At 33.9% G+C, this 11,110-nt stretch overlaps 1 protein-coding gene across 1 annotated transcript; it reads right to left on the reverse strand.

Moving 5' to 3' along the window:
* Positions 1–380: 380 nt before the first annotated feature.
* On the reverse strand, positions 381–10,041 carry LOC145667453 (uncharacterized). The gene is made up of 3 exons (XM_081734932.1): positions 9,865–10,041; positions 6,757–6,902; positions 381–1,007 (listed from the first exon to the last, which is right to left on the reverse strand). The coding sequence occupies exons 1-3, from the start codon at positions 9,980–9,982 to the stop codon at positions 579–581; spliced, it is 693 nt and encodes a 230-aa protein (XP_081591058.1). The 5' UTR covers positions 9,983–10,041; the 3' UTR covers positions 381–578.
* Between the last annotated feature and the right edge of the window lie 1,069 nt (positions 10,042–11,110).

An 11,110-nucleotide genomic window follows, 5' to 3' on the forward strand; every position in this document is an offset into this window, starting at 1 on the left:
AATTATTATATATATATATATATATATATATATATATATATATATATATATATATATATATATATATATATATAAACAGGATATACGTTACAACGGCCTGTAATGCTGTGACACTCTGCGAATGGTCTAAAGCATCGATTGCAAGTACAACCAAAGGCAGATTGTATGAAAGCACGCATTGAAAGTGCAAGCGTAGAGAATCAAAAGCCAAGCGTGCGCAAATTGCCCGAAAGCTTTCTTGCTACTTGGGTTGTTTCATCCTGAAAACGAATAGCATCATTGATAATTTTAATACGAATAATACACATAAAGTTTCAAAACTTTTGTTTAACATTAAAATTGAAGAGCATTACATTATTTTTAAAACGTTTGAAATGTTTTGAAATCAAATCCACAGATATACTTACATATCATTGTATTATAATATATCACGCACGAAATGAATAAGGATGATCGATTAAATTAAACAATGAAAATCGTAGGATCATAAAACTACACAATCAATGTAAAGAAGCAGTACCTACACTTCTTTGGTAGATATTCTCTATTGATAATTATATAAAACGATAATCTAAAATTTAATATCCAATGTGCTTCTTTAATTTCGTCAGATATTGCATTAAATGATTAAACAAGCTTAACACAGACACTCCAAGTAGAAACCCCAGAGATCCACCAACATCAGCAAGCAATTGGGACTCGTCGTAGGTGAAATACTCTTCAACGTGTTCAACCAAATTAGAAATTACCCGAACATTGATGCTGCAAATCTTATTCATTCCGAGATTGGTTGGATTGACATTGACTCTTATATTTTGATAGAATTTAAAATGACAAGATTTAAAACAAGAACAGTTCTCATATAAGTTAGTGTTTATTCCTATATAATAAAGAATGATGTTAGAGTAATATTCCAGTTCACACTCTGGGAGATCTGGTATCTGAAGCCATGGTAAGCTACAGTGAAATATTTTGGCTATCCCATCCTTTGCACACATGAGCATACACTGTAATAGAAATCAAAGCAAACTAATGAGAAAAAGTATTTGTTTTTAGTGAAGTAAAACTAAGAATAATCTATTTGAAAGCAGCTTATACTATACCAAATTTATATTCTTATTCAAATTATTGATATTTAGTGTTTTCCCTATTTAAATGAGACTTCTGGGGTGTATTCATAAAATACTAGTCTTGTAATACTAGTGCCTGGTGATGTAGCAGATTGACAGTAAACTTGAGCAAGGAATTTGTCCAAAACAGTGTTTTCTCCAGGTGAACTTAATTGAAATTGCGTGTCCTTCTCGATCATATACGGGGGACGTTCATGATCACGGAATGTGTGATCGAGTAGTATGCGAAATGTCCATACTACTACTACTACTCCTACTACTACTACTACTACTACTACTACTACTACTACTACTACTACTACTACTACTACTACTACTAATAATAATAATAATAATAATAATAATTATTATTATTATTATTATTATTATTATTATTATTATTATTATTATTTTGTACTATAGTTTTCGCCTATTCTGTTGTACCAACCTCGAGAGTCTACGACATCTGACATTTTTAATGAGACGTGGTCGCCTTACTTCATGTGGTTTAGTTGGATGCTGGTTTCACTACACTTTTCAAGCGTTTAAATACACTAAGCACGGCAGATCGCGCAAATCCCGACAAGTCGCGCTGTTTCTGAAATGAAACTCCCAGCCATTTAGTTATCCTATTAAACTCTGATATATCCTCGTCCTTCCCAATTCAACGCACAAGCACCACACTGACTAATCGAGTGAGATTCTTGTCACCGTCTGGCAAACGGTTGTGTTGTGCCTCCTAGCTCTTATCTCAGTCCAATTATTTCATTCAAAAAGTAGTGAGTGGTCAACTGGTCATACTGTTTCCGCTGGTCAGTATAAGTTTTATTGGCTTTTAATTTATTGAATAATCGCTCAGGTATTACCTTAGTTTCACAGGTAAAAGATGATATATATTTACAACCTCACATAATTTTAATATCCTAACATTATAAAGTTTAACTTCGAAACTGAAATGGGCCTCTTTTTGCTTTGGGCCTCCCAGCGTTGCGGGCCCTGCAGGCCCAATAGTTACGCCACAGCATTCTCTCTACTCAAAAGGGTAGCGACAAATAGAAGAGTCAAAATTCATTTTTTTTTTCATTTTTCATGCATCATACACTTCCGGGAAAAAAACCATATAATACTGATAATTGTAAGAAAGCATTTGTATTGTTTGTTTGTTTTCTGCACATTTATGGGTCATTCCATGTCAAATCACCTAGAGCACTGTGCTTCAATCTCCCAGACTCTCTTCAAAATTTTGTCATACATAAATACCAACGAAATTATGCTAAATTATTTTTTTTTTCAAGTTTTTGGATGAGAAATGGGCGAGGGGATTTTTTTTTTTTTGAAAAATGTGAATTTGGCATCAATTTCACTTTCCGGTACTCAGCATCATGGAACTAAAATTACCATAACTTCCTTTTTTTAAAAGTTATTGGGCTCATCCAGGTGACAAACGAAAGCTTAATTTTTGCCCATTCAGAATATCCTAAGAAACCATACAAAAGATTACACTGTCAAACATTAATGGGCATGGAAAGCAAATTTTATTTTATTTTATTTTATTTTTTTTTTTTTACAAATTGTGCCATTGCTCAAAGTTACAATTATGAAACTTTTGAAACTTTTTAAATATTGATCTTAACACGTACATGATATAGTTAAAATAATGTATTTTTGTAATTATTATTTTTTTAATATTTTACGTGTACGGAAATGTACAGTTTAAAGTTTTGTTACAAATTATGTCATTACTCGTTAGTTACAACTATGAAACTTTTGAAACTTTTTTAATAGGATCATCTTAGCACATACATGACATGGTTAAAAAAATAAAAAGAGTGCTTTTGATATTTTTGTAATTATTGTTTTTCTTAGTATTTTACATGTACGAAAATATATAGTTTTAAGTTTTGTTACAAATTGTGTAATTGCATGTTTATTACAACTGTAAAACTCTTGAAAACTTTTTTATAGAATCATTTTAGCACATACATGATATGGTTAAAATATAAAAAGGGTGCTTTTGGTATTTTTGAAATTATTATTTGTGTACGTCAGAGTGCAATTCATGAATCGCTCTGGCCAGAAAATGAAGACTTTTGTTGGGTACCGTTTGAAAATATCACCTGGGAAGTTCCTATTCCATCTCTTACAAACCAATCAGCACGGACTTACGCAACTAAAAGCAAAATTAAAAGAATACATCGTATTATCAATGAAAAGAATGAGCTGTGAAATATAGGACACAACATTTGTACGTAAATCTACGTAATTCTAAGAAGTTTTCCCGGTATGTATCTTTATTGTTTTCATCTACGCACATTAGTCTATTATTTCTTACTTCTGTTGATGGGGTTTGTAATAATCACTCAACCCATTACATTACTAGGCGTATATTTTCCATTCACAAAACTTCAAAATTATTATAAAAATGGTATAACTTTTTGTTATTTAATTATACCTAGTAAATGCAAACTAATCGAATAAAAAGTTACAAAGGTTTGATAGATGTAAGCGATGGTACAATTGGAGAAAAAGTTGAAAGTTATTGTTAAAGTATAAAAATATAATATTGTCGTAATACCAAAACTACATATTACACCAGTCTATTTTTAAGCATACCTAATATTTGCTAAGATTATTTGAAAAAGTTTTAAAGTGTGACAGTTGTTACTTCAGAGTAGGAATGGCCAAAATATTCCGGAATCGCAAATTTCACTTTCCAGATTATTTCGGAATTCCAAACTTTTCCGAAATCGGACTTTTTCCAAATTCCGATTTTTTTTCCGAATTTACTTTCCGGAATCCGGAAGGTACAAATTACGGAATTGGCCATCACAAATTACGGAATTCAGAGGAAAGGCATAATCTGTTATCAACAGTAAAACTGTATATTTCTGTGCATTTAAAACACAAACAACAACAATAGTAATTGCAAAAATACCAAAAGCACCCTTATATATTTTAAACATATCATTTATGTAATAAAGTGGTTCTATAAAAAGAAGCTTCAAAATTGCAATAGTTGTAACTTGTGAGCAATGACACAATTTGTAACAAAATCTAAAAGTGTGGTAGAGTGTTCACCTCCGGTGCTTGGGGTCCTTGGTTCGATCCCAGCTCGCGCCGTGTGGACTTTGTGGTGGACAAACAACGTGCTCGTGGGATTTCTCGGAGTTCTCTCGTTTCCTCCCACTTTCTTCATTCCATCATTTCACTCATTTCTCATTTACCGTCTCGTTTAGCTTAACTGATATAACCGTGGGAACTAAAACTAAAAAATTTCATTTCATTTCATTTCAAAACCTAAAACTGTATATTTCCGTACATGTAAAAAAAAAAAGTACAAAAATACCAAAAGCATCCTTTTTATTTTATCAAACGTTTCGTAGCTGTAACTTAAGAGCAATCACACAATTTGCAACAAAACTTAAAACTACATTTCTGTACATGTAAAATACGAAAAAAAATATAATGATCACAAAAATACCAAAAGCACCCTTTTCATTTTTTAACCATATCATGTATGTGCTAAGATGATTCTATTAAAAAGTTTCATAGCTATAACATACGAGTAATGACATAATTTATAACAAAACCTGAAACTGTACGTGTAAAATATGAAAAATTATAATTATAAAAATACAACAAAATACTCTCTTTATTTTTTTTAACAATATCAAGTACGTATTAAGATGAATGTACAAAAAAGTTTCTCGAGTTTCATAGTTGTAACTTTTGAGCAATGGCACAATTTCATTTGACATCTGAATGAGGCCAATAACTTCAAAAATAAGGAAGTTATGGTAATTTTAGATCTATGATGCTGAGTGCTGGAAAGTAAAATTGGCGCCAAATTCACATTTTTCAAAAATTTCTCCCCGGCCCATTTCTCATCCAAAAAGTCGGAAATAAATAATTTAGCATAATTTTATTGGTATTTATGTATAAAAAAGTTGAAGAGGATCTGAGACATTGAAGCACGGTCATGTTTTAAAACGGTGATTTGACGTGGAATGACACTAGTAAGTGATAGAAATAAGTAATAGAAAAGAAAAAAGCTTTATGTGATGAACGGAAGAAAGAAAACTTGTCAACGCGAGTTATGGAGAATCCCACAAACGAAATTTGATTCGAATGACCTTTTTCTGCAACATATTTACCGCTTTTCTTTCAAAACTCTATTCCCACCTGCAGAAAGAAAAGTTTTATGTTACCCATCAATGGCTGAGGTTTTACCCTACTGCTGACCTTAGCTTGTAAAAATCTTTCAGTTCTTGTCAGTAGAGAGAACAGTAGTGATTGCTAGATGAAAAAGTGAGCGCCTGGTAGCGAAAAGGCAAAATATTTGGAGAAGGGTGAGGGAACAGCCATCTTAATCGAACTTTATGCTCGTCACCCCACTCCATTATCTATATCACAAAAGAAATCGCATCCAATGAGAATATCTCTGCAAGTGAGACCTGTGCTAAAGAATATCCAGAATGTCAGAACCCATTACCAAAACCTTTTATGGCCAGATGCTCGCATGTGGCACATGAGACCCATCAGAAATAGGGGCTGCAAAAGAGCCATATCATGGAGCAAAGGAGCAAGACCAGAAGGTTGAACGAGTATAACGTACTTAGTGACTGCTATAAATTTCTTGTGACAATGGACGGACCATGGATCTAGATCTACCTGGAAACGTTCATTTCATCAACTAGAGAGGCTTTCATGAAGAAGAGAGACATGACTTTATGCGTCACTAGAAATAAACTTTTTCGAATGGTTTTATGGTTATTACTGGCTTTTGCTAAAGAGGGAAGCTAAAGATTCGAAAGGTCACAAAATGTGACACACAGAATGATGCAAAGATTAGTATGGAGTGTTTTGACACAGAAATTTACAAGTTAGTGATTAGTTATGTCAAAGAAAAATAACATTTATACAACCGAACAAAATATGAAGATTAGTGATGCAGGACAAACGACTAAAAGGCTCCAACAGTAAAGAAATATAGAAATAAGAACAACGCAAGGAAGCAGCAAAGCCAGACACAAACACTGGTACTTCTTCCATCTTTATAGAGATTAATGGATGAATGCGGTTTAATATTTTTAATATTTTTGGGCAAAACCGAGAGTACATAAGGCGAGAGAAGATACTTAAAGTTGTATTCGAATGGATACTTTTTTGTTCTTCATTGCTTTTTCCCTTGAGAAATCAAGAACACTATAAATAGTACAAGTTCAACTCAAATTAACTGGTCCAAATCAAACTTGCACAGTGTAAGGCTTAACCTGCTATATAAAGTTGTGAAATATTATTGTGTGAAAACTTTTGATTTCTAAGTTATTGATAGCCAATGTATAAAGCTTGACCAACTATATAAAAATGTCAAATCTTATTGTATGAAAACGTTTGGTTCCCGAGTTATTGATCGCCAATGTGGGGTGCAGACTTAATGAAACTTTTGCAACATTGATATAAGCTTTAACATTAGGTTGTTTTTAAAAAAAAACATTGAAGGACGATATCTTCCGCAATTAGAAAACTTATACGTTTTATTCATGGCTTCGTACCCACCAGCTGAGATAGATCGTGTGACCATTCATGTATGTTGACCATCTAGCCTGGAAGGAAACTTACAAAAGGAAATGAAATTAATACTTACTTTTGAAATACTGTAGTTAGAGTCACTAATACATGGATCGAGAGGTTTATTTATTGAGTGAAAATACTGAATACGGAGATCAACTGAAACATCTTCGCCAGAATTCACTTTTATCAGATTTTCCTTCATACCTTCTATGTACAATTCTGGAAAACAAACAAAAAAAAGTATCTAATTTTCCGTAAAAAAAAAACTGATTTATTGTATGTTTCTGTTATTAATTGACTTCGTATTATAGTTAATATTACGGGGACAATTCTTAGAATATTAGAAGAACAAGCTAGAGCCTCAAGGTGCATTTCAATAATAAAATCATGTAACAAGATGTGACTACAATGAAATATGATAAACATTTGCAATTAATAGACTTTTTATAAGAGCATATGGGTAAGAGGAATTGGTCTTTTGCTGCATTTAATCAACGGTTGTAGATACAAGTTTACATAAAACTAAATACAATTGTCTAATAATTTCTAACGTGCTTACTACTGTCACCACATTACACGCACTCATATCTCAACAATTTCTGGTTCCAAACAAAGATGATATGAAAAATTAAAGTTAGTAATAGAGGAACAAGAATTTTAGGAATGATAAAAAATGGATCAAAAGATTGCGATGTTGTCCAATAATTACTTTTTGGATCAGGGGCCACAAAATTTTTGAACGACCCTAAATCGAGTTTCCGTATGTTCTACGCAATAAGCATATCATACTGAGTTAAGTGAGATTTTGGGTTTGGCTACCTATATGTAGTGCTCTAGGTATAAGACCTACAAGAAAATGTTTGATTGAAATATATTGGATTTTTGGATCAGGGGCTAGAAACTTTTTGTATGGCTCATAAGTCAAGTTTTCATATTTTCTACGGAATAAGCACTTCATACTGAGTTAGGTGATAATTTGAGTTTGGCTACCCTATATGTAGTTCCCCAGGTATAAAACATACGAGAAAATTTTTGACTGAAATATATTGGATATTTTGATTTAAAAAGGTAAGTAAATAATACTTATTTCTCGTCAATAGGTGTTCCTGGGAGACTCGTGCCTAAAGTAGATACCCCAGTATATCACGCTTCTGTTTGTTCATGTCTGTTCTGTTCTAGATATTATATCCTTGGTCTTCTCCTTCCTGGTTTTCCTTCTGCCTTTCCCTTTATCAGCACGGTGTTCCAATCGGAGAGCGGAATAAGATGGCCAAGTATGCTGTTTTTCTTTTTTCCTATTATCTTCATGATCTGTCGTCCTTCATTAGCTTCCTTTAGTATGTCTTCATTCCTATTCCTTTCGGTCCACGATATGCGCAGTATTCTGGGCCGACATCACATTTTAAATGTTTCCAGCTTGGATATTTCAGCATTTCTCAATGTTCACGTCTCTGATCCGTAAAGCGTCACACTCCATATCAGGGTCTTAACTCATTTACGAACGTCCAGCAACACATTTCTCCATGTTGGTAATCCTCTTTTCCTACTAAATGTTTGTTTAGCCTGTGCTATTTTGGAACTTACCTCTTTTTCACTTCTTCTGTCCGAAGATATTAGACTTTCTAAATAGGGGAGCGTCTTAACGTCTTCGATTTTCTCTCCATCTAGCCATACGTTTTCCCCTTCCTGTCTTGCTCTTGTGCAGTTTATCGCTTTGGTTTTCCTCTTATTTATCTTCATTCTGCATGTTTTTTTCCAGTTGGTCAATCAAGTTTTAAAGTGCTTCCTGCAAGTCCGTTTCGTTCTCCGATATCAGTGCTATGCCATGAGCAAACCTTACGCCTTTACTTTTACGCCTTTATCGTTTCTATCAAAGACCTCTTTCATAGCATCTTCCTTGCCTTACTCGTTTACTTATTCTTGGTTCCTTTTGATATCTTCCTGTAACAGCTGCCTGGTTCCTGTAAAGTTGATATATTTTTCTTCTATCTCTGTACTCCACTTTCAGCTTCTTGAACGCTGTGAACATGATATTCCAATCTACGTTGTCAAAAGCTTTTTCTATATATACACAAATGGTATCACAATTGGTTTGTTTATCCTGATATGCTGTTTCATGTTCAACCGTAGGCTCAGTATTGCCTCGCTGTTTCCCCTTTTCCTACTGAATCCAAACTAGTGCTCCGATAGTCGTTCTTCGATTTTCCTTTCTGTTCGTTGTGCGATAATTTTGGTGCATGGGAAAGCAAACTTAATTTCCTTGTCAGAAACATAAATATTCAGTTTTCTATAAACACAAAAATTAAGCCTTTATGAGATGGAAGAACTAATATTTAACTAAATTCTTAAGTTTTGTTTTCAGACTGATTACCAGCGTTGTAAATGGGGCTACCTACTGTGTATATATATACAATTAATAGAATCTAATTCGGAACATTCTCTGAAGCCATTACAAAAATATGTAGTTATATATGAGACTTTCATATTTATATTGTAAAACTTTGTCACATATAAGGTATAGGTAGAGCGTTAATGAAAAGAGCGTCTAGAATCGACTCCCACTACCGGTTTTTATTATAAAAGTTTCATTATAAAAGTATTTTTATAAAATACTATACAAACAATCTCTCTATTTGCAAGGTTAGCTGCAGGTAGTCTTTGACCGTAAGGTCACAGACAGGATCTCTACAGAGCCACGAAGCAGGCTAAGCAGAGTAAAGTAGGGACTCTATGCTCCGTGGCAAGCAGAGGGAAGGTTAAGTGGCCAACAGAGTGCCGAAGTAGGCTAAGCGGCTGAGGTTGGGATTCCCAGACAGAGCTCCGAACCAGGCTAAGGCAGAAGATAGGAGGGGCGTAGTCCCGAAGCAGGCTAGAGGCCCTGGGGTTAGGTTACTCCTAATGTTCCGTGGCAAACAAAAGGAGGGACACCAGAAAACTGGTACAGAATTGCCGTCGTCCAGCTAATTTATAGAGGTCCTTGGGTGGCGGGGGTGCTGCTGCTCCGTTGATATCGTCCGAGGGGCCAAAAGCCCGTTATCTGCAGGTGATAGTTGAACCAACTGGCGTGGAATCCTCTTGCTAAACCACGTGGTGGTGTATGTAAACACTAGCGTGTAGATTTGTTTATACACAGCACCATATGGGACATTACAATATTTACTTTTAAATATATTAAACTTACCTGTCCAAGGTTCCGTCAGGTCGTGAATATATAGAAGATAATTAACATCTTTCTCATTAGGATCCTTATTAAGTAATTTTATATAAAATCCTTTATCCTTCTTTACTGTGGTATTCATGGTGATAGTGTAACAGTTTCCATAGTTAAAAGACAACTCCCTTTCTTGTTTAAGATCAAATGCTTGAAAATTAAGAAAAAAAAGAAAGAAATTATTTGTTTCGTTAATATAGTATGAGGATTTCCAACTTAAATCCTACAGAGAAATCAATTTTAGCACATTTTTCCTGAAAGGTTTTAGAATCATTAATTGACGTAAGAATTCTGTTGAGAAGACGAAGAAATTATGGCGCTTTCTAGGAATACGATAGGTACAACTTTCAACGACGCATTCTTAATAGTCCATCGAAAAGCAGATCTGTACTACATAACTATTGATACTTGTATAGTTCTCACTGCAAATTCACAGATTATTATCATTATTATTATTATTTTGCAAATTGCCAAACAAGGTGAGTCAAGAACACATAGTGTAAAGACTCTTCCTAGCACCCAAAGTACTTCTGTACAGGAGTACGAAAGTTACTGAAAATATGTACATATAAGCACTTTCCCCTGTGTTTTGTATTCAAGGACGTTAACTATGTTCTGCTTATTGCTGGGTAGTATATTTATTGCATTTTAGTAAACCTTACGGGAGGAATTCAGGTTGTTTGGCAAAATGAATATTAGCAGCCAGCGTTTAAAAAATTGTTGGACACATTTGATTTTCAATGAATTAATTAAGTCTAAATTAATTTCTGATTTCTCATTCTTGCCTAGGATGGTGACATGCCATTTCTGAAGTTTCGTTTTCTTTTGGTGTGAATATTGAAGTTAATCTTTCCACAGAGGTACGTGCTTCTATCAAGTTTTCAAACTGAACTTCTAATACTAACTTAACTATATACTTCTTTTCTAATTCACAAATTGAAGCTCGAAGTTCTTGAAAAACATATTTTGTTAGTTATGAATGTGAGTATACATAAATAGCAACATCCTCACATTAGTGGAATATCGCTTCCCATAAGATCGGCGAAGTTAAATGTTTCGGGCTCTCGTCAGAGAAAAGATGGATAACAGCTCATACTCACCAGATGGTGTTGTCATTGCGCCCTCTGCAGAGCGTTGCAAGGACAATTTAGGACTTTCTTGAAAGAAAGAAGTAACTAGTATCTAAAAAGCGAGCATTAACAGTGGCAACAGTAGT

Source organism: Thermobia domestica, chromosome 13, assembly GCF_964235325.1.
Source record: "Thermobia domestica chromosome 13, izTheDome1.hap1.1, whole genome shotgun sequence".
Taxonomy (NCBI): domain Eukaryota; kingdom Metazoa; phylum Arthropoda; class Insecta; order Zygentoma; family Lepismatidae; genus Thermobia; species Thermobia domestica.

Excerpts from the sequence above, each read along its gene's own strand:
- LOC145667453 (XM_081734932.1), bottom strand. The coding sequence starts at position 9,982 with ATGAATACCACAGTAAAGAAGGATAAAGGATTTTATATAAAATTACTT. Across the intron at positions 6,903-9,864 it reads CCTGACGGAACCTTGGACAG|AATTGTACATAGAAGGTATG; the intron begins GTAAGTTTAATA and ends TTTGTTTTCCAG. Across the intron at positions 1,008-6,756 it reads CTAACTACAGTATTTCAAAA|TGTATGCTCATGTGTGCAAA; the intron begins GTAAGTATTAAT and ends TTTCTATTACAG.